Source organism: Eutrigla gurnardus (assembly GCF_963514095.1).
Source record: "Eutrigla gurnardus genome assembly, chromosome: 8".
NCBI classification, from domain to species: Eukaryota; Metazoa; Chordata; class Actinopteri; order Perciformes; family Triglidae; genus Eutrigla; species Eutrigla gurnardus.
This window is the reverse complement of record NC_139922.1, coordinates 22196559-22220389: the sequence shown is the minus strand read 5'-3', so window position 1 is coordinate 22220389 and position 23831 is coordinate 22196559. Positions and strand designations below refer to the sequence as shown.

Sequence of the window (23831 nt, the reverse complement as noted above, 5' to 3'; positions counted from 1 at the left end):
ATTAAGATTGAGTTCGACCGCTACCACGTCACACTTCATAATATCCCCCTATTGACTCCCATTCTGTTGTAATAATGGAAGCAGAAAACCCCAGGCTGGATAAAGCCAGTATCCACTTCCCCTTTGTTCCCTGTCTACTGTACAGCACAGACCTACAGTATGACTGCGTTGTATAAGAGGGCGCACTGCCCGGGCTCGCCGCTAGATGGCAGCACTGTCTCACCAATTAGCCTGTAAAAAAAAAAAATAGCAATATTCCCCAACTCCATATCGCAAGGATGTGGACTGTCCCTTCCTGTTTTAGTGCCGAGAGAGCCACCGTACCGACTCGCACCGGAGCAGGAATACGGCCACTCATAACGCGATTATGTCGGGATTTTCGCCGTGTTTGTCGGAGCCACGGCGCAGTTTCTTCCCCCGCGGGGCGTTCGTGTTTCTCTACTAGGCGACGCTGTTATGTTATTCCGCGGGTAGCCGGGAACGTAGCAGGCCTGTTTTATTGCGCTGCCAACCCTTGTTCCTTTGCCGTGTCAATGATTGTCCTCCTCTCCTCACTCTCATGGCGGAGACTAAAATAATATATCACATAGACGAGGAGGAGACTCCGTATCTGGTCAAGCTGTCCGTTTCTCCGGAGAAAGTCACCTTAGCGGATTTTAAAAATGTCCTCAACAACCGGCCGGTCAACAGCTACAAATTCTTCTTCAAATCCATGGACCAGGATTTTGGGTAAGCCACCATTATTATTATTATTAATATCATAATAATTATGATTATTAGCCCGTTCGTTCGGCTCGACTTGCTGTTTATTATTGCAGCGCACGCGCGCGTGTGTATATTGCGTATAAAGAGCTTATTAACTAGCAACGTAAAGCAAGACGGTGCAACATTTGTTACGTTACGTGTGAACTACGGAGCCGTGTCCGTGTCCACGCTCCTGGCACCTGCTCGGTATCACAGCCCCGTGTGCGCAGTGGAGGAGACACACGAGTGTTTGAAGTGATACCAGATCTGTCCGGAGCCCCACGACGACGCAGCCCCGCGTGCATCACACAGACACCCCCACCTCCATTTATTCACGTCAACATATCAACCTTATGGAACAGAAACACAAAGAGAGATGTTGACCAAAGAGTCCACATGTTCAAGTTCTAGTTTTTAAGATAATTAAAACAAATGCACCCAAAGTTTCTGCACCCACACAATGGGATTGCAGGTGAATCTCGAGGGAACATGGCAACCACAAGCCAGTATCTATGTTATTATGATGTAAACCATCTGTCAAACAGCAACACATAAACCTTATTTTCCTGGCCAGTATTGTATTGTGAAACCGTGTTATATCAGTGACGCCCTGTTTGTTTTCCTGACAACATGTAGTTGAAGTCATGCACAGCGAAGAGGCAATTTGTTGCCATCTCCTCCATCTAACTGCTCAAGGATTGAGACATATAATGAGGCTTTATGGCGTTGTCAATCAAGTGATTAATCCTGCACTCAAATAATTTCTTATTAAACACTTTTTTTATGTAAATGATTGAAGTATACTCTACTAGAACTCATTGTATTCTTTTTTTCATGGTGAATTTTACTTCCTTTATCCACTGGATGCTGGACTTTATGAATAATAGAAATATTTCCTCCTTCTTTCTCACCTTTTTTGTTTGTTTTTGTCCTCCTTTGTAATCCCGTCCTGATTCCTCAGGAGTCACGCCGGGTCAACGAAGCTCTTTCGGGCCCTCTTGGTCAGCGTGATTTCCTGGTATTAGGCCTCTGCCGAGAATGACATATTTGTGTCAGTGCCTCATTCCAGCCTGAACAGTCATACATGAGCCCACACCAAATCTAGCGCTGCGATCGCAGAACGCCACTGGAGGAAATGCAGAGGCAAGGCAGTGTCTTTTTACAGCCAAAACGTCAAACATTTCCACTGCAGCCTGACCTTGTGGGGGGAAACCGGCTCTTCCTGGTGGCGGGCTCTGGGCTCGCCCGCCCTCCCCAGCCCCCCGGCTTCCTGCCTCTGTTACGCTGCGGGCCCCGGGGGCCGCTCACTGGGGCCTCAGGTGATCGACAAGCAGATTACGGAAACAAACAAAGCGTGTTTGCTTTCCCCACATGGAGACGTGGCTCTGTGTTGCCCGAAACGCCGGCTGCTGCATGTGCGCGTCAACAAAAGCGTGTTAAATCGTGTCGCCAATTGGACTCGGTCAAATGGAGCTGCTCCACACGGTTTCATATAATGGCGTCTCCGTCAGCATTCCAGCCTTTTGAGTTAAGGTTGGATATTGGAGGGGGCTCTTGTGAGTGTGCCGTATGGTACTGGCACACTATGGAAGCAAAGCCCAGTCAAAGGCACAGAGGACAGCAAGCGCTTTGTGGTAGCCGTTCTGGCTGCACCGCGTACACACAGACAGTATGGCTGCTGGAGAATTAGCAAGGGAGGAATAAGACTGCTGAGCAGAGAGGGAAAACATCAAATCCCTTGCAGTTATAGACGGTGTTTGAAATGTAAATTAGCAGTCAGTGCGAGGTCCTCTGTAGTAGACCCCCTGCCGTGCCGGTGGAAAAACCAGCCATTCTCTTATGGGATTGCTGAACTACATTTTGCACTGGCTATATCAGCTCTCTAAGCAATGGCCACGCGGATTAGATAAACGCTCCCGTTTGTCCCCAAAACGCCTCGGCTTACCGCGGCGGACGTGTCACGTCGGTTCTCCCTTCGGAGACGTATGGAGGACATGAAACGATGGCTTTTCTGTCCCAACACCACAGCAAATTAAAAAAAAACAAGAAAGTCTTTGTGCACAATTCAAACCTCAGTTGCATTTCCCCCCCCTCCCTATAGTATTCACTCATCAATATTCATAAGACAGGATGCTCATTGAGGTGGTGTTGTTTTCAAGCGAACCCGCTTTTTGGAGATGATATGGCGTTTTTCTTTTTTTTTTTGTCCCTGCCCGTGGTGGCGAGCAGCTCGAGACCTCACTATAATGCAAGTCACAGAGGCGCTCGGGAGCCGAGGAAGCAGCCAAGACGAAGCCCTGAAAGAAACAGCCTTGTTTGTGCTTTTACAAAATCGGGCCCTGTAGGTAGAGGACAAAAAAAATCTGCAGCTTTCTGCACAAATGCCTCCCCTTGCTCTCACCTCGCCTGTTTCTGCTGGTTGAGGATTTCAAACCTTTATACCGCATAAACAACGAGGCGAAAAAAAAACGTCTCAGCGTTGTCGTTGGGATGCTGTGAAAAAAAAAATCACTGTCATCAACCGGCGTGCGTGCTGTTATTAACAGCTTTCTCAAGCTGAATTTAGCTGTTTGCTGAGTCCGACTCTGTGTCATATTGAAGTCAAATCTATTCACAATCTTGTTTGACTGCAAATATTTTGCTTCCCTGTTTATAGGATCATTAGCATCCGCCAAGTCCTTGGGACTGCCGGCCAGCGTTGGCTGGCTTCTCCTGCCCCTGGTTTCTGGTTTAGGCTGTAGCAGCCCAGCCCTCCTCTGTCTCTCAAAGCACAAACAAACACGTCTAATCTTCTCCAGCTACACAAATATATATATATCCCCAACAGTGGAATATATTCAGCCATCATCGGGATAAATCTTGTCGTTATCCTGTGAAATCTGTTAAGCTGTCAGCTCTAAGAAGTCTGATCTGTGACAGCAGCCCACACCAGACATGTGTTGCTGTGTGTGTGTACTTGTTAAATGTTCAGGGTGGAACGAACACTGCTCCCGATATCAGATGGGAAAACTGAAAAGAATGCACGCCATGGGTATTTAACCGTACGAGGAAGACGTCATCTGTTTGGATTGGAATTGTTTCTTCTTGGTTTCGGATCTGGTAGCGGACGGTGATGTGTTAAAGAGATTTAATTTTTTTTGCGGAGCAGGAAACCTCATTCCAGACATTTCGAGCGCTGCTGATGTTTTTATTTGTGCGGGCCACTCCCACATCCTCGCAAGTCACCTTCCACAGCTGGTCATGCAGCTCCAGAGAGGATGCAAACACTTCCTACCTAACGAGCAGCCGGCAGTGTCAGCCCCCCCCCCCCCCCCCCTCTTTTTCCTCCCTGAGGTGGAACAGGCCACGGCGGCTCTGGTCGTCTGCGGTCGTCATCTCCAGCCACGAGGCTGCGTTATCTTCGCCCACCACTCCCAGCATTACAGCTCCCACAGCAGCAGCAGGACACACGGAAACACAACCCAACCTGGCTAATCATTTCAGTAGCGGTGACATTCTGGCAAACAAGAAAGGAGGGGGGTGGGGGGGGGTCTGTAAAGTCGCTGTCAGAGACACCTCTGCATGAAATCTTCTTAGGCTTTCCTGCTGCACTCAAGTCATGCCTCTCCCTTTTCATGTACCGCGTTCAAAGCCGAGAAGCTAATGTGAGAGCTCCACAGAGTCTCAGAAAAAATGCTCCGTTTCTGTGAAAATCCTTTGGAAAAAAACCTCCCAAAACAAACAATGTGTACAAAGATATACAGGCGGGGTTATAATGGAAGCTGGTAAACATATCAGGGGGTTTAGCCCCGTGTGTGTGTGTGTGTGTGTGCGTATTGGGTGTTTGCCCGCTCATCCCCTCTACCCCGTGGCTAGCTCCAGGCTTGATGTGTGTGACGCGAGCCTGGCAGGTGTGGCGACGGGTTTGCTGCTGAACTGTGTCCCCAGCAGGTCAAAGGATAACTGGGAGGTATTTTGGTTGGGAATTTACAGCCAAAGAACGAACGACCTGCGAGAGGTTCGCACACTGGATCCCTCTATTAATACACACTTCTGTGGCCCCATGTGTCTGTCTGTCTGTCTGTCTGTCTGTCTGTCTGTCTGTCTGTCTGTCTGTCTGTCTGTCTGTCTATCTATCTATCAAACCTGTGCATGTTACTATTAGTCTCATTGATTATACAGTAACCAGTACAAAGAGACTCAGACTGTGAGTGTCATTGCTGCCACCCGTTGGGCCCACCCGTGCTAGTATGGGTGCAAAGCTGGTCGAAACCCACGTGCAACATGTGACTTCCAAATCGTGGATGTCTCCCGGTGTAGGTCGGGTATAGGGTAGCGTCTGCGGATTGTGTGCCGACTTCTCCTGGTCCTTTTTTTACCTGACTGCATCCTCTTGTCCTCCCGTTCCCCCCAGGGTCGTCAAAGAAGAGATATCCGACGACAACGCCAAGCTGCCCTGCTTCAACGGGAGAGTGGTGTCCTGGGTAAGTGAGATGGACGGTGCCCCCACGCCGCCCCTCTGTCTCTGGCCGCCGAGCAGCCTCAGATGTGCGTGGAGCACTCGTGGATCATGCAAATGTGGCCATGTAACGCCCACACACGGCTTTTTCCAACGCTCTTCTCCTTGATCTCACTGTTCGGCTGTATCATATAGGTGTGGGTGATTCCACTGGATATTAAATTTAGCTACCAGTAGAAAATATAATCTGAGTGTGTTGACTTCTGTAGATTTATAGGGATTTATTATGATGAAGGAGAAGTGGTGTTCCTCTAATGATATATGAGGAATCACATTAATCTGTCACGTCTAAGGAAGACTTCCATCTTAATCATCGCTCTGTCACACAGAACAGAAGACACAGGTTAAAGCTCTGGCTTTAAATATTGATGGCAGAGCAAGAATGTGTCAATTAGTTTGACAGGCTGCATGTTTGATCTACTTTTTTTTAACAATTCAGAGCAAGAATATTCTACTTTATAGATCTCTGTGGAGAAATTCATTAGTTTTCTCCACGGGGAGGTCAGAGGTCAGACTCTGGGACGCGGTGGTGGCTACAGGGCCGTTAGAAACCGCCTTGCTTGATATCACTTACACGGTGTCGATGCTAACAGGACATGAGGACTTGTATTTAGATTTAGTCTCACTATGCCGCACTGCTGCTCAACAAGCTGCTCATATTTATGTCTTCATGACTCATCACATTGATTTACCAGAATCACTGCGTACAGAATGCCGAGAGGTTTATTTCATGGCATTGCAATTTTTACTTTAGGTGATTTTTTCAAAGGTGCTCTTATTTATTTATTTTTTTCCTGCATTCATTAAATTGACAAAATTAAATACATTTTTGTACATTTGTACATAAAGTGCCCAGTATGTAATAATGTGTAATAACCTTATAGATTGGCTGCTTTAAATAATAATAATAATAGTTTCTTTAAGATCCATTTAAATCACTTTAAAAGCTTTTTTTTCTTCTGTTTTTATCAGTAAAAAATACAATGAAAAACAATGGAAATGCTTGGGATAACCTTAAGGCACTACTTTGATACACTGTTACCTCTCATGGTTCTTAAATTCAGAGTGTAACCAGGGTTATAAGGTCAATGTAACACAGGCCGATTCTTACAGTAAACACGCCGATTCTTATAGTAAACCTGAGAAATATTCTATAGTTCATTGATGTATCGATCTGATCCACAACTCTTCACTAATTGCTGGTTTCACGTTACCCTACATTAACAGTAGAGCCCGACCGATAAAAAATTTTGAAGGCAGATACAAATGTTTGTTGATTTAAAAATCCGATATTCCGATATATGGCCGATATTTATATTTATTTATATATTTTTTATTTCAGAAACATGTAACAAAACATTAACAGATTTCCCTAACATTAGTTATTTGTAGTTATTTATGAGTCTTCACTAAAATAATATGATAATGCAGTTTAAAAATAAACTTGTTTATTTTATTGTCACAACGGAACAGAGGAACATCAAAGTATATTAAAGTTCTGATAAATAAAATGTATAAAAATACAAACTTAAGATATTAAACTTAAAGTCCTTTGAACAAAAAACACAATAACAACAACAACCAAACACAAAGTTACCAGTATTAAAAAACTGGGTAAGCTTCATAAATATAACTTCAAACAAGACTGGAGACAAATTCTGTTAAGTTCTATAAGGGTGTTTCATCCGTTTTTATTTTATTTTTAAAATATTCATTTATCGGCCATTATAAATACCGATACCGATAGTTTGGAAAATGCCTAAAATCGGCCGATATATCGGTTGGGCTCTAACTAATAGTTCCAATGAGCTCCTTCTTCCTTCTTTCAGACAGAAAGCCATTAAGAATGCACCAGACACAGAAGGTGATGGGAAAATGTGGAAAAATACTTCCAGGCTTTTGAACTGGAGCAACTAAGAAGTAGCCCACAGGGTTCATTTGAGAATCCAGTCACGCCAAAGAATAATCAGTCGGTACAGTTGTTAACGGCCGCCTGCTTTAACTTCCATTACTCCGGCTGAGATGAAAGGACGCTAGCTGTATCTGCGGGTCGTTGTACGTCTCCCTTTGTGCTCACGCTCACCTCGGTAAAAGCCGTGTAGTCTTTTAAGTTTCTTTGTCGTTTGAGTTGTTTATGCGTCTCCATCTCTACAGCCTCTCTGCAGCATCTCGCCTTTTTCCTTCCAACACGAGATGTGCTCGTCTCCGCAGCGTCACCGTGTGTGTTCACGGCCCTGCAAAAGCCTGTTGAGGGAGTTTTTGATCTCCACTCGGGGCCCGTTTCATTCGACAGAATATTTATTGTTGTTTGTGTCGCTGAACACAGCTGCTCTGTTGACAAATCTTTCCCCTCGTCACAGCTGGTCCTGGCAGAGAGCGCCCACTCCGACGGCGGATCTCAGTGCACCGAGAGCCATCCGGAGCTGCCCCCTCCTCTCGAGAGGACGGGGGGCATCGGAGACTCGCGGCCCCCCTCCTTCCAGTAAGTAGGCTGATTACCGCCTGTCATGTATGCACAATTTCACACACACACACACACACACACACACACACACACCACACACACACACACACACACAGGCATGCAGGCAGATGTAGTCAAGCTCAAAATCCTGCCATGTGCACTAATCAGGAGAGCTCACCAGAGAGATTTGTCATCGCGGGCCTCACATGGGAGGGGTAGGTGGTCTCTGTGTGAACGTGGCATGAAGTATGCGTTAAAGCCTCGAGTGCGGGAACATGCACGGGCGTGTGAGTACTTTCTCCCCACTTGTGTGCATGTTCCCTCCCCGCGCACTCGAGCGCGGTGCAAGGCGCTCGTCGACGTAAAAACACGACGCGTACGCCCGCCAGTGGGATCTTGAAATAGCCCTCCGCTGCACAAATATCTTCGGGGCAAATGGTGGCACTCAGTGAGGCCCATTGTATTCGGGTCACTCAGAGCATTCACCCACACGCGGCTAATAAAGGCACACGTGGTTCCAAAGACACGGCTCCGACATGGAGGACGGCCCCTTAATGATTGTTACCTGAGACCAGACTTTGACTTCAAACTGGCAGATTAGAGAACATCGCCGCACTAGCTTTCACAAGAAGTCTCCAAGCTAAATATAGCCAGGAGGGTGGGGGTGTGGTGGTGTGGTGGTGGTGGTGGTGGTGGGGGGTGTTGCCACCGCTAGAGCAACACGGCTGATGCTCTATATTGAGAACATGCAATCTGTCATGTCTCGGTCTGTGTCTTTATCCAGTGTTTGACATCTCAGCTGCTTGTGCCCTCTGTGCGCTGCCCCCTGCTGTTTGGCTGTCAGCTGATTTTATTGTTTCACTCGGACTGCTGCCACCTTGTGGAGCAGAACCTCAGTGTGTCTGCCCCATTACCCCACATCATACCCACCCCCACCCCACTGCCTTTCTCTTTGCCTCTTTGCGTCAGAAAGGCGGGCCTTTCTCCGGTGGTGAATCCTCCTATAGCGAACCTCCTCCGCTTTCTGAAATGAATCCAGTCTTCCGCCCGTTTACCTCTCCCTGTTAATAGCCAGAATTGTATTAACCCCTTCATTTTCTCTTGTGCTTTATTCATGCATTTCATGCGGTTGTCGGCCGTGAATGGCTCCATTTGATGTGCGAGAGCGAATAGGTGTTTGGGCCTGAGAATGCACACAACTGATGTGCTTGTGCCTGGTAATCCGGATTAGCGGACGTTAAAAAGCACCCGTCTCCATTTCCCAAGAGGGGGGGGGGGGGGGTGAATGGAAGTGGCATTTGTTCACAGCTGCAGTCTAGCGCCTTGGATAATCTCCCCCCCCCCCCGGATCAGCAGACCTGCCGCCCGGCTGGTCAGCAGCCATCGGGCGCCCCTGACTGGCAGGCGGTCACCCCCATCAGTTACAGTACACCGCTGTCCGGTGGAGATGCATCCGAGCGACACATCTACAGTGATAATTTGAATACACGCCCGGGCCCAGGTGCGCCCGTTAGCACCCCGCGGCACAAGCGTGTAAACACGCCTCATTGAGCGCTTCATCCCGCTGGGTGAGCACGGGCAGACCCCCTGGCGTCTTGTGTTTTTTAATTCATGCATTGATCATTCACACGCCGCCACTGAGGTGTGAGAGAGCGTGGTGATGTTTGTGTTTTATGCCTTATTGGCTCTGTTTGCACACTCTGAATCTGACACTGTTTGTTAATGTGCGCGGGCCATTTGAGCCCCGCATGAATGCGCGAGCGAGCGCCAGCAACGAACGACTACTTATGCAGGTGTAAAGTACATGTTGCACACATCCCCTTAAGTGCGTGCGACAGACTGACAGGCTTGAGTGGAGTTCTCACCGGCCTCAGGTTTCCTTGGTGCCCGGTGGCTGTGTGGCTCTCTTAACCCTGAGGTGCCTGAGGCCACAGCCTCTCCAGCACCTCTCGACAGACTAACAATCTGCCCTCCAGCCCCTCCAGAACCCCTACACGCCTCCCAGACCCACCAAAGTACACAGGCTCTTGTGGCTCAGCCCACACCTGATCTACCACTTCTCGCTTTTTTTTTTTTTTTTTAATGCAATCTGTCATTCTCCCCTCTCTCTCTCTCTCTCCCAATCACGCTTCGGGCACCATCTGGGCTTTCAATAGGTCTCATTAATGCCAGTATTGTCCAGGATGGCTCCCTCTCAGGGTATCTGGTCATTAATGACACTTAGTGAGAAACACATCACATACCGCAGAACAATGGAACTGCCATTTTGGCCAGAGGGATTGAATTTGAAACAGAGTCATAATATGAGTTGCCTAATTCCCTTAAGGCTGAATGGCAGCCAAACACGATATTATAACAGACAGAAGTATATTGTGGCTGGGGGATTATGTTCAGGAGCGTTGGTCACAGGCTGGAGAGAGAATTCATCTGTGTGTGTGTGTTTTGTACATCATTATGAATCTGACTGAAGTTTTTTTGGCGTTGCAGTGCCAACGCGGTGAGCAGTCGCGATGGCCTGGACACCGAGACGGGAACGGAGTCCCTCCTGAGCCACCGCAGAGAGCGAGAGAGGGATCGGGCGCGGAGGAGAGCCCGAGAAACGGAGCGTGAGTATTATCAGCCAGGAACAGATGGATCCCCGAAAAATGCAATTATCTTGTCATTTCGGAGTCGCTGCGTTCCAGCGCCTCTTACTTAACACTTAACATCCTTCAAAATAAAAGAGCGGACAGACAGCGTGTACGAAAAAAAAGAGGCCTTCGGGGGGATCACGTGGTATTTGAACTTTGCTACGTGAGACCGAGAAACGCATGGATATCCGAATTCTCGGAAAAGAGCGAAGAAAGCGAGGAGTGAATAAGTTCACTGTGTGTCAGAACTGTCTTTCTCAATGATTGTCCTTCTTCTGTTTCCTGCGCGGGGCTCAGGTTGGTGGTCAGGGGCTGTTTTTTTTCCACTCGGGAGTCACACTCCGATCTCGTACCATGATTACAGCCTGCCAGAAGACACTGGCGTTCTGTGAAATATCGCAGGAAAAGTACTTTGCAGCTATTGTTGAGATTACAAATGCAATCTACAGTCTTCCTGGAGTATAAATCGTCGGGGTCATGCTTTTAAAAGCCCCCGAGAACCGATATCAAGAGTGAACACATCAGCTTTATCGTTATCTGACTGCAGTGACTTCTGTTAAAATCCCCCCTTTTTTTTTTCCAAGAGAAGGACTCCTTCAGAAGCACTGCTCTTCCATCCAGGCTCAGTGTTTTTAATGAGAGTCTGCCAGGCAACATCACATGTCCACAACAGAGTGTAGCGTGCTGGAGCTGCAGGGAAAGGTGTGTTCTGTTATCAGCATAATCACACCTTGCGATATTTTGAGCTATCTGCTTCAGCGCAGCAGTTTCTTTGGCAGAATTAGTTGTTTTTATGGCCGTAACGAATCAGCAGCTTCAAATGCTCACAGCCTGCTGTTGTTTTTACGCACAGCGAGGCCAGTTGTCTCTCTGTCGCTCTTCCCTCTTGTGCAGCAAACCTGCATTCATCACGTTATCGTTAACACACACACACAGGACAGCATCGGGTTGAGGTCTCGCATGCTGGAAACAGATTCGACTTCATCCTTGCAGAAGAAGAACCCGGCCGTATCCACTGACTTCATCGCTCTGGTGTGTCTCGTGACGGCGTTTCCGACTTGGCTGGAGACGTTGTTGGTGCGCTCCACGCCGGATCCTCTGCTGCTTTACTGCCAACAAGCACATCTGTTGTTTTGCGGCTGATGCGGAAATACCTCGAACCCGATGAACTTTGCATCTGTTCACCATCCCCTGACCTAAAAAACAACCACCATGCATGACCCCGTTTGATGTAGTGTAGTTTGATTTGGGTGCGTTGATCACATGGACGTACACGGTTGTAAAGGAGGAGCCGGCAGCTCCGCCCCTTTACCTCGCAGCCTGCAGCATCAGCAGGAATTCCCCTGTCACCTTATACACACGCTCGCTTGGAGGGATTTTTTGTCTCGGCGTGAATGCTTGACTGTGATTGGTTCGAGTGCTCAGCCTCGGTAAACGTACACCTCCTTATTTCCCTGTCTGTGCTGCAGCGTTTGAGAGTGAATGGATGAATAATGAAACATTTTAGGAGGGTGAACAGGTGTGGGATGGAGTTGTGGGACGCGATCTGTTTCAACGCCGCCAGGTGCTCTGCATCTCAACTCCTCTGACATGGTAGCAGAGAACATTTAATACTCTGCATTAAGTATAGTGGTGTTAGGCACTGCTGGGATTTCATGGTTGAGGTCAAAGAAGACACGGGTCAGCCAAAGCACTTATGCTTATATTAAAGCATTAACAGAAAGCACGGAAAACAGCTGGTGAAGCTGTCCTCCGTTATGAAAAGCATCTTAAAAATAACGATTTCCAATTGGATGCGGCTGAAATGCATTTGGGCTTTTAATGACCTGATGGGAGTTTTCACCTGAGGCGGAGATGCACATCATCTCAAATCCCATATTATCTCTGTTTTGGAGAATGGCATCGTCTGATTGGTCGGCGACAGATTAACAGTGATTCTATAGTTGCGTGCCGTGGGAGGAGAGGGAGGGGAGGGAGGGGAGGAGACGCTCTCCCTCGACTCTCAGCTCAGTTTCTCTGTGCGTCGGACGAAGGCACACTGTCGGCTGTGGTGAGAGCGATTTGTTGTCCGTTTGATGATGATTTCGATATGTTATATGATACATTTGAGTTCAGTTTATTGAAGGTGTTTATTTTTTCCCCCCCTCCATCACTCACAATGTGATTATGGAAAGTTAGTTTAAGGGGGAGGCGACTTGTTTTGCAATGAGGAGAGAGATTTATTGTGATGCTGGTTCAGTGATGTAACCCACCAGATAATCATACATCGACTTTACCCAATAGAGGAATTATTATTTTTTTAATTATACATCACAGATAATCAAAACAAACCACCATATGATTGATTTTGAACTTTTGAAAAAGGTCATGATTAAAAGTTTCACAAGTCGGGAAGTTACTCTCTCGCTTCTTGTTTTCTGACTTTCCCCCCGTCCTCAGACTAGATAAGCCGTGCAGCCGGTCAGCAGCCAGCTGGTGGAGGAGACCGTCTGGGGCTCAGGCCGGCTTTTAGAAAGTGTTACAGAGCACAGAGACGCAGATTTCAGTCTGGCGTGGTGAACCTGCGCTCTTGTTTGTTATTTATTTGTTTGTGTTGTTTTCTCTGGCGTGGGCCTTCGTCTTCAGCCTGGGAGGGAATATGGTTTGTGTGAATCCTGACGAGTCGATGTCATGTCCCTCCGCTGATTGAGTGCTTATGTGCAGCGGCTCGGCTTTCATTGAAGCACCCTCTGGGCGGAGCCGGCGATGGGAACTTCCACATTGTTGGAATGTTTTGCTTGCTCTCGGCGAATGCGTTGGCTGCCACGCCCTCCTCGCCTTATGAGACCTTTCCAGCCAATCCGCTGTCACCCCGAGACAGCACCGCCGCGCTGGCAATGTACGTATGGAGACGGACGGGTTAGTGGGATACACTGCTGGGGATGTTGAAAGTACAGTACGCTGTATTCAGAGTAAATGTTTCATATTTTTAATAATGCTCAAATCTTCCGTCACTGTTGCTCAGATAACTCTGATGTTTCTCCAACTGTCACTTTCAGTGTCTCTCCTCCCCTCCTGGTTGCTCCCTCTCCTTCTGATCTGACCCTGGGACGAGCAACGTGACCTCCCGTCTGACTCACTGCTCTCTCTCTCTCTCTCTCTCTCTCTCTCTCTCTCTCTCTCTCTGCAGTCCCTCGCATCAACGGTCACTCCAAGTCAGAGCGCACCGCGCGGGACTCGGCCATGGGCTACGACAGCGCCTCGGTGATGAGCAGCGAGCTGGAGTCCAGCTCGTTTGTTGACAGTGAGGAAGACGAGGATGCTAGCAGGTAACATGCTACTTCCCATCCGTCGGTCCTTCTGCTCGGAACAGACCCCGGATCAGCAGCTTTTAGCAATCTACCGTTGTAAAGAAAAAACACAAAAAGAGCAACACCTCAAAATACAATAAATGTGTATTAAATGCCATCATTTCTGTGACGTTCATAATGTTTGTTTCACTCTTTTTATATTGTGTTTTGCTGCAATTAACAATTTCATTTTTCAATGAATCTATTATATTTTATTGCTAAATCATAAAAAGTGTGTGAGTGGAGTTTAATGCATATATAGAAGTTATTTAATTAACAAAGATATCAGACACATAAAAAGCAGACAACCCTCACATTTGTGATGCTCTCTTGGCATTTTTGCTTGATAAATGCAGTAAAATATTTAATCAATTGATTCAACTGATGATTAATTTTGTTCAGCTACTCGTGTCACATCCAGTTGTGGCTGATCTACCAGCATATTAAGTGAAATAGCGATTAGTGGCACATCTGTAAGTTGCTTTATGTTTATCAAGGCACCATAAAGCAACTCCCAGATGTTGTGTTGGGTGTGAAACATGTAAAGGCAACAAAGTGTCATTATATTTTACTGGAAATGTCCTTTGTCTTCACTTGGTCTAACTCATGTATAAATATTCATCTCCACAAAACTAAATGAGGTCATTCCTTTACAGCCCCATGGTAGATGTAGTTACCATACTCCACCTTTTCTGTCCGATCCCATCTTCGTCACCTCTTTCTTCCTCTCCACATCATTAATCCCCCTCTCTCTCCTCTCGGTGTCTCAGGCTCAGCAGCTCTACAGAACAGAGTTCTTCTTCACAGCTGATGCGCAGACACAAGCGCCGCCGACGGAGGCACAAAGTGGCCAAAATAGACCGGGTGAGCACCTCTAAGACACATCACCGCCCCCGGTGAAACTGATATCGACATCGGGGGGGGCGTAAGAAACAGATGAGGAGGCTGATTGATTTAGACTTTGTGCCACGTTGATTATTTCTGATGGGCTTCCCTTCTTCTTCCTCCCTTTACAGTCTTCGTCCTTCAGCAGTATCACGGACTCCACCATGAGCCTCAACATCATCACCGTCACGCTCAACATGGGTGAACCTGACACTACCATAGCTGAATGTAGATGTATGGGAAGAAATGTACAATAAAAAACACTAATACTGTGTTTCCCCTTTGCTTGCAGAGAAATACAACTTCCTAGGTATCAGTATTGTCGGTCAGAGTAACGACCGGGGAGACGGCGGCATCTACATCGGCTCCATAATGAAAGGAGGCGCCGTGGCTGCTGATGGGAGGATAGAACCTGGAGACATGCTGCTTCAGGTACGCGACGAATATTCCCAGTTTAACTAAATGTTATTCAACGTTCGGTGTTCGTCGTCCTACATGTGAAGTTGGAATCGTTTTCAAAAGTCCTTTGTAGCGCCAAACAAATGTTCTGCATGAATACATTTCCACCTGGGTAATCATGGCACCTGGTCAAACGTCATTACTGATGACATCACAAGGTGTAAAGTATATGACCGATGTGTGTGCATGAATCCTGGAGGATGGCAAAGCCACTTCCAGGTGTTGCCAAACAGCTTGAGCCTTGAGCCACATGGCCTCCTCTCCACCATGTGACCTGGGAAAGAGGACAGGCTGTATAAACACATGAGAGGCAAAAGAGAAGCATGTGATTCCCACAGACAGAGTTTTTCCTGGAGGACGGAGATCCAGATCTAACTCCAGTGTGAAAGCTGAACATGACACAGACAGAAAGACTGTGCAGTCATCTCTGCGTGAGGTTTTGTGGCCTATTAAGAAGCACGAGGTTGCATTCTCTTTCGCTGCAGGGCTCTTTTGTAAAAGATGTAGTCCTGCCTCTCCTCTTCCTTCCTGTTAATGCCTCTCTTTTGATCTCGCTGCGGCAGAGCTCCACGGCAACACAAACACGCACGATGGCTGACTAAAATGTGTTGTTGCCCCCCCCGACATTCACAGTATAGGTTTGATCGTGTATATGCGTCCCATAGAAAGCAGCTTAGGATTTGCAGGCATCTTACGGTGGAGATGAATGTGCACAGTGCACGTGCGTGAATACATTTCTCTGCAGAGCTTCCAAAATAAGAATTATGCCACACAAAACATTTTGCGTATTTGTGGTGTTACTTAATTACATACGGTGTTGTCTGCCAACCAGGTGAACGACGTGAACTTTGAGAACATGAGCAACGACGACGCTGTGAGGATCCTCCGAGAGATCGTTTCCAAAACCGGGTAAGAAACACGCAGCTAACGCGGACCAGCTGCTGATTATTTAACAGTCAGCTGCAGCGGCTTATTACATGGAGAATGACTTACTGCATGTCTTACAGTGGAATCTTACACCTCATGACATGTTGCTGTTTGGGCATTCAAAGGATTTAAAGAATTCATGCTAAAGCCTATTGAGCAAAATCAGGAGTCAAATACAATCATATCCCTACACGTTTTATATTTCTGTTAAAAACGGCATGTTTGTCGTAGATTTGGTGACTTTTCTAATTCCTTTTTCCAAAAGAAGACGAGTGAATTTAGAGTACATGCAATACTTTACACACTAATACTCTGCAGTATGAATATGCAGATTATCGTGTGGCTTGAGTACTTTCCACTGAAAAATACACTGAATTGATATCTGAGCTGATGACTGAAACATTAACCAATACATATAGATTCAAGATTCAAAGGGTTTATTGTCATATACACAGTAAACAGACACAGTCCACAGAATGCCAACAATGTAACATTTAAGGATAAAAAAATAGATAAATAGTATAAAAACAAAGTAATTATTTTATTGTTGTAAAAACAACAATAAAACGGTGCAAAGTAATCCATTCTCTCCTGTCTGTTTGATTAATGGGCTCAATAAAAACTTTGCTCCTGAATCACAAGTCTTTAAAAGGCATTTATTTAACAGATTTTCATTGTGCATTTTCTTCAGTCCCATCAGTCTCACTGTTGCCAAATGTTGGGATCCGTCTCCAAGAAGTTACTTCACCATCCCTCGTGGTAAGACCAAGCGCTACATGGTTGATTTCACTTAGCAAATGCATATAGAATTATTTTTATTACCTTTTGGAGCAATAAACATGTATATGTTGATATTGTATCTTTTATCAAAGTATTTGTTTCATTTGTTTAGCTGAGCCGGTGAGACCTATCGACCCAGCGGCCTGGATTTCACACACCACCGCCCTGACGGGACCTTACCCACATTATGGTAAAAACAACCAACCCCCACCTCCATCACACTCTATGAAGCATCCATTCTGTGGTAATTATGATAACCTTACAACATTTAAACATTTGGAAAAGTTCCACGTGTCACTATTTCCTCCCTCCCTCTCCCACGCCAGAGTTCGACGACTTGCCTCTGTCTGTGAGCAAAACAGACATGGCAACCATCGTCAAGGTGATGCAGCTGCCCGACTCCGGCCTCGAGATCCGAGACAGGATGTGGTTGAAGATCACCATCGCCAATGCTGTCATTGGTGAGGAAACGCTGAGCTGCCTGGGCGCTCACAAAAACAGCAAACCTTTGTTTCACATAGACTGAGAATTTGAGTTTTACTAAGTGATTTACCCTCAGTAATACTGTTAATAATGCTGATAATTTCATACTGTCTAAAAGGAGTAATGCTTTAAACTCTTGAAAGTTGAATAACATGAAATCCATGAGTCATTTCTTTTCTGGCAGTTTATTGTTCCTAAATATAAGAAATGGCATCAGCGTTGCACTTCATTTAAGGAAGTTTAAAAAAAAAATAAAAAATCTGAGGTCTGAAAAGTATCATGCAATGGTTTTGGCATCAACTACACCAAATTTATTCAAAGCTCTTGCAACAGCGGACTGCAAGATTGAGTGTCTTTTAGCATCTGTTCAACACATTAGAGCAGGAGCCTACATGTCTGCCTGTGTGTGTGTGTGTTGCTGTGTCAGGTGCTGACGTGGTGGACTGGCTCTACTCCAGAGTCGAAGGATTCAAGGACCGGCGGGATGCGAGGAAGTATGCGAGCAGTCTGCTGAAACACGGCTACCTGAGACACACGGTCAACAAGATCACCTTCTCCGAGCAGTGCTACTACACCTTCGGGGACCTCTGCCAAAGTACAGTCACTCCTCTGACCGTGTCAATAATGCTGCTACATGCGTAAGCTTCTTTTTTTTTTTCCCCTGTATGAATAGAACGATTGTACTAAATCTTTCCCTCTCCGGTTCTGCTTTCTCTCCAATAAGACATGGCATCGCTCAATTTAAATGAGGGATCCAGCGGCGGAGGCTCCGAGCAGGACACTCTGGCACCGCTCCCTCCCACCAGCAACCCCTGGCCCTTGGGCGGCCAGCCATTCCCCTACCCTCCCTTTCCCTCCGCACCCCCCAGCTTCCCGCCAGGATACTCGGACCCATGCCACAGTTTCCACAGTGGGAGTGCAGGCAGCCAGCACAGCGAGGGTAAGCAGTGAAAAGGAGGGGCGAAACGGGGCCTTTGAGTTTTCCATCAGGCGTTAATCGGCGTGATAATTTGACATTATCCCTACTCTATTCCTAACATATGATGTCAGCGTTAACAAGCAGCAACGCTAGCTGCTCTGCCTCTCTCCGGCAGGAAGTCCACATCGTGCTGTGTCTTTATTAATTGTGTATTCTAAATGTATTGTGAAGGTCAATCATGAGCATCTCGAGTCACGCAGCGGACAGCTCTGCAGTACTGGGTGTGTACATGGAAAAAAAAAAATCTAATCTAATCAGCCATGATTGTAAAAATCGCCAGCTTGAAATGATCGACACTGAAATCAATCATCGCTCCTCATCAGTTCTTGGATTATCTTTTGTTTTCATGTTGAATCCGAGCGTGATGGGGCTTTGTGTTGCTTTTGCATGGTTTCTGATGTTTCTGCATTGAGGGAGAACTGGGGTGGAGGGGGGGGCGCTGTGATAGTGTGGTTGTAATATACATTTTTTTAACCCTGCAGCCCGGATAATATTAAGCTACATGTTACCATCTATCAGCCTTTATTTTCATTGTTCTGAGTGATTCATCCAGACATCGTCACGTCTTGCTTTCCCGCCGGTTTTCACTCTTTCAGTCGGTCTTTCTGCAACCTTGTGAAGCGTGGAGGGACAGAGACGACTAAGATGAGAATAGTCATTATATATAGTTGTGTCTCCAAACAAGTGTGTAATTTACGTGTTTGCCTGCTTGTTTGAATACGTGCATGTGTGGGTTTTTTTTTTTTTACATTTTTTGAGGAGCAGTTTCTCCATCACTTGAATATTTTAGTTGGATGACAAGGAAAGGACCAAAAACAGCCATAATGTGAGCTGACCGTAGTGGACAGATGTACAGGGTGCAGTAGGCAGTGCTGGAAGGGCTGGGAGGTGTGTGTAATTCTGTTGTTCCCTCTGTTTCTGCTGGGCAACGGTAGACTGAAGGAGGAGGTAGTCCCAGGACACTGGGGGAACCGGTAAGCCTGCTAACCCCCTTCTCCTCCTCTGCTGCTCTCTTCTTTTTCCTCTCTCTATCTCACCCTCTTCATCTTATTCTATGTCTCTTTCTCTTGTAACATTCTCCACCTTTCATACTGTGGCTTTAAGGTTTTTTTTTTCTCCCCTTCTCCTCCGCCTGTCCCATGCGTCCTTCTCCGTCCGTCCGTATCCTGTGTGTGACTCGTTCTCCCTCTCTGCACCTCTGGGCATGCATCGGTACTGTGCTGCGAGGTGGGAGGCGTGTGTTATCATTCTCACTGACAGGGGGCGATCATGCACCACTTTACCCGGTACTGTTGGGCTCATTGCGGAAGGGGGAGGCGTGGACTGTTTTATTTATTTATTTATTTTTATGCACCAGCGTGGTACACCTCTTTCACCATGACGCCACCAGTGTGCATTATCAGCATGGAGGCACAGACGTACTATTCAAACGTCATCACAATTGACAAAACTGACAATGTGGATCTAATATCTTTCTCAAACAATCTATTGTGCTCTGTAGAGCTGTCCTTCTGATTCAGGTGTATCATGTTAACATTTATGATCTGTGATCAGATGAAGCCCTTTTCTATGAGTCGCTGCAGGTGCAACTTGGGAAGGAAGCCGTCATGATAATCGATGTTTGCCCTTGACTGTTGACTCTTGCTAGGTTGCATAAGGACATATCTTGTCACACCTTAAACAAAGTGCAGCAACGTATTTAATAACGTTACTGCATTTTGCTGGGTATTGCACAAGAGCTTAATAACGCGTTGTGTGATATATAGTGTCAGATAGGCTTTATGATATACAGTATTTTGTTTAATGTGCGACCCTCTGCCTCAATGTCGCTAAATCACCTGGTCTAAATCAGCTGGAGGTGATGAGTTGGCGGTGCTGCGTATACTTTATCTGTAGAAGGCCAAGCTTAAAATGTCTGTATTTCTTTTTTTTCCTCCACAGGAAGCCGAAGCAGTGGATCCAACCCCAGCACGGGCAAAGGTAGGCGCTCCTCCCCGCAGGAGAAGGGTCAAAGGTCAACATGCAGCGAGTCAGAGCCCCGCGCCCGCGGAGGGAGGCGCGGCGACAGGTCCGCCAGCCAAATGAGCCATCACAGCCACGCCGTCTCCAGCCACAGCCACGCCGTCTCCAGCCACAGCCACGCCGTCTCCAGCCACAGCCACGCTCGATCGAGCCTCAGTCACAGTCAGTCGCACCGGAGTCACCCTCACTCGCAGAACAGCCACCCCTCCTTCACGTACAGCCACGCCCCCTTCACCCAGCCGGGGCCCGGCTCGTGTGCCCACAGCGAGCGGAGCCACGCCTCCTCCTACGGCCCCCCCGGCCTGCCTCCCCCTTATTGTCTGGCCCGTCTGGCCCCCAAGACCTCAGTCAGCAGCACGCCCCCCGGAGCCCCTCCTGGGAGGGAGTTAGCGGCCGTTCCCCCTGAGCTCACCGCCAGTCGTCAGTCCTTCCAGCATGCTATGGGCAATCCCTGCGAGTTCTTTGTTGACATCATGTGACAGGACAGTGCCTTCAAAAACTCAGAACACAAGACAATTCTCCCTGAAACCCATTCAGCCCCTTCTCTCCTTCCTCTAAACCCCCTTTTGCCTCATCTCTAAATTCAGAATGTAGACACTTGGCCCTCTACCGACCTGCTATCTGTCTATCCTTCTGATGCTCAAGCAAAGGAATACAGACAGCAAGAGCACAACAGGAGGGAGGCCTCTCTCTCTCTCTCTCTCTTTCTCACACACACACACACACAAGCCTCTCTGTGGCGGAAAAAAACCCTCTTTTGTATTGACGTGACGTGTACAGTTTGTGAAACGTGAGTGGTATTCAGTGTGGGTGTTCTGTAAAGCTGCCACGCAGATGTTCTCGGGAGTGCGTACTCTACCTGGGATATTCTCTGTTCTGCAAGACCTTCAAGCTGACTGGGCCTGGATCTCAATCCCCCAGACCCAGGCCGACAACCTACAGCCCCCCCCCCCCCCCCCCCCCCCCCCCGGGGCTTCGAGAAACCCGGGTTTTGATCTCCGGGCTCAAATCTGTGGTTCCAGATTGAATTGAACACGTTGCAGTTCCTTCACACTGTGGCGTTGCCACCAGCTTATTTCAGCTCCTAGCTGCCAACTACTAAAACACTAACCTGGATCGGTTCACGTTCCGTGGATTTCTTCAACCTAAGGGAGGCCCTGTAACCAGCCACCAGGTTTAACCTTGGCTGCATATTGCATGACTGTCTCAACTGCTTTAAAGAAAAGAAATGTATGAATACGTTTTGTTTAAAGTATTACCATTATTGGGGGGAGGGGAGGGGGGTTACCTCTTGCCAATGATCTAAAGGAAGAATCCGTACACTGGATGATTTTTTTTTTGTTTTTTTTTGTGATGTTATTTATGTGATCATGTTTCGTTGATGGTGTCATACTTTGTCTACTAAGGCTGACTGACAGACAATCAGACATCACCCTGTTTGTGAACCAGTGGCCAGTTTCCACTGTCCTAGCTGTGCTTTTGTCGAATGTAATCATTACTCCTGTCGGCGAATTTGAACTTGACACTCATAACTCTTTTGGTTTAAAAATCCATTTTAGTTTAGCAAATCAAGATTGCAAACGGTGGACACACAACGTCACAGCAAAACTCAACAGTGTTGACGGGAGATAAACCCGTTTGCTGAAAGCAGACGCGGTTGTCTCCTTCGTAGCGAGCGAGCTTCGATAAATGTCGGTGCGTTAAAAGCCAAAGCCTCACAATTTTTGTGGTGGATATTTCCTCATGATGCAGGAGGTATCTGTGATGTTGATCTCTCCTCATCTGGCACTTCTCATTTACGACTACAGAGCGAATTCTAGGGGAATCCTGGCCTTCAGATTTGGATCTCCTTGCCACACAATGGCAACCCCCTGTTGTTTCTTCCTAAAGTATAGTTACAAGTGGGAAATAACACGCAGACAGTAGTTTTATGAGCACTTTTCCATTTTGTCCCCCCCCCCCCTCCCTTTAGTATGAAACACTGTTTGCAATCAAAGCTTTCTCTTTTAATTTTGTTTCTTTACAACAAAAAAAAAAAGAATAAATTGTACATAGAAATTTATTATATATAAATAAAAAATATATATGTTCAAAATGATGTCTGTATTTTCCGTGGTGATGTCAGGTTTTATTAACTGAAATTTCTCACCCTAAAATATGCCTTTCTCCTTTTTTTTTTTTTTTTCTTAGGACCACTAGAGGGAGACATCCAACATGTAATTTACTCCCACTCACCCACTTGAAATGATAAAGTTGATATATATTATAGCAATATTTTATATATATATATATATATATATATATATATATATATATATATATATATATATATATATTATAGCAATATTTTATATATATATATAAATATATATATATATTATAGCAATATTTTATATATATATATATATATATATATATATATATATATATATATATATATATATATATATATATATATTATAGCAATATTTTATATATATATAAATATAAAATATGGCAATAATTGCCTATTTGAATTAGACATTCAACATCTTTCATTGACACAATGAAAGTGGGTTTCTCAAGAGTTCTCGTCAGGTCAAGAAAAAAAGTACAGATTAACTGTAAGAGGGCAATGACACCGAATGTGTCACCTACATCAAGTGTCACATAAGTGACATTTAACAGTGACACCCCTGAGTGGAACATCTACGCACCAGCGCCGCTCTCTGCCTGGACTTTCCCAGTGGGTTGACTTTACTCTCAAAAGGCTTGAACCCCACAGAGACCGCCTGTCTGCTTGACCAACCAACCGCAGCCGATTGAAGTCATTGTTGTTTGAAGGTGACGGCACACTCCCCCACACGAGAGGACGTGTTATAAGAAGTTTGTCAGGAAGGAAGTGACGTCAGAGCCTTATAACTACACCCGCGCCTGCAGAGGCAGATACACTAAAAAAGAAAAAAAAGTCTACTAAATGAGCAGCCACCAGTTATCTGTGACAGCCTGCATTATATCCATAATAGCATTAAATGAAAACATGGTGTCCCAAATCTGACTTTTCTCACACATGACAGGGCTGAAGTTTGACTGCCATCGAGGCCGGTGTCAGCCTACTATACCTGCAAATACTCCCATTTATCGTTACCGCCCTACTTAACGGACAACTCCAAACTATTTCCCAAATGTGTATGTTAATTGAGCTGCTGGGGTTTACTGGGCTCGACTCCTCGAAGAGTTTGAAGGGTAAGTGTGGGAGGTGTTTCTTGGCCACAGATGCGTGGTCGTATGAGGCGCACTTACTTTTGATTCACTAAGAATGACGTGTTAGAAAGCTGAGCTCTGTCAAATGTCGTTCAAATATGTAATCAGGGGTGCCCTATAAACAAAAAAGCCTTTTGTTTATAGGGCATATTATTTGTCAAGCCGTTTTTTGTCATGTTTTTTTTTATTATGTGAATTAAGTCAAGCCAGAGGATAAGATACACCATCATCAAATAACCTCATACCTCATCATTAGTCAGCAAAATTCCCGCACTCCAAAAGTCAAGGAACTAACTGGAAGGAAACAGCAGTTCCCTTTTCATGGAAATCATCACTATAAAGTTTTTTTTGGAAGGGACACACTACAAATTATCCAAGCACAGCTGCT

The 23831-nt window shown here is 46.2% G+C and overlaps 1 protein-coding gene across 2 annotated transcripts; it reads left to right on the top strand.

The window, feature by feature from the left end:
* The first annotated feature begins 249 nt into the window (after positions 1-249).
* On the top strand, positions 250-22275 carry LOC311017872 (segment polarity protein dishevelled homolog DVL-1-like). Of its 2 annotated transcripts, none has more exons than XM_084016510.1 (15): positions 250-729; positions 5138-5207; positions 7603-7724; positions 10194-10312; positions 13506-13644; positions 14436-14529; positions 14682-14751; positions 14843-14982; positions 15842-15918; positions 16628-16695; positions 16829-16906; positions 17043-17177; positions 17627-17794; positions 17924-18139; positions 20120-22275. In XM_084016510.1, the coding sequence occupies exons 1-15, from the start codon at positions 560-562 to the stop codon at positions 20677-20679; spliced, it is 2226 nt and encodes a 741-aa protein (XP_083872636.1). In that variant the 5' UTR covers positions 250-559; the 3' UTR covers positions 20680-22275. The 2 variants fall into 2 exon arrangements, with proteins under 2 accessions (XP_083872636.1, XP_083872635.1); XM_084016509.1 differs by having other exon boundaries at positions 16829-16960.
* Positions 22276-23831: the final 1556 nt, after the last annotated feature.

What these genes read in the sequence shown, in the direction of transcription:
- LOC311017872 (XM_084016509.1), top strand. Translation starts at nt 560, where the DNA reads ATGGCGGAGACTAAAATAATATATCACATAGACGAGGAGGAGACTCCG. An exon ending in TTACTTCACCATCCCTCGTG is followed by an intron (nt 16,696 to 16,828) that starts GTAAGACCAAGC and finishes TCATTTGTTTAG; the next exon opens with CTGAGCCGGTGAGACCTATC. An exon ending in CATCGCCAATGCTGTCATTG is followed by an intron (nt 17,178 to 17,626) that starts GTGAGGAAACGC and finishes TTGCTGTGTCAG; the next exon opens with GTGCTGACGTGGTGGACTGG.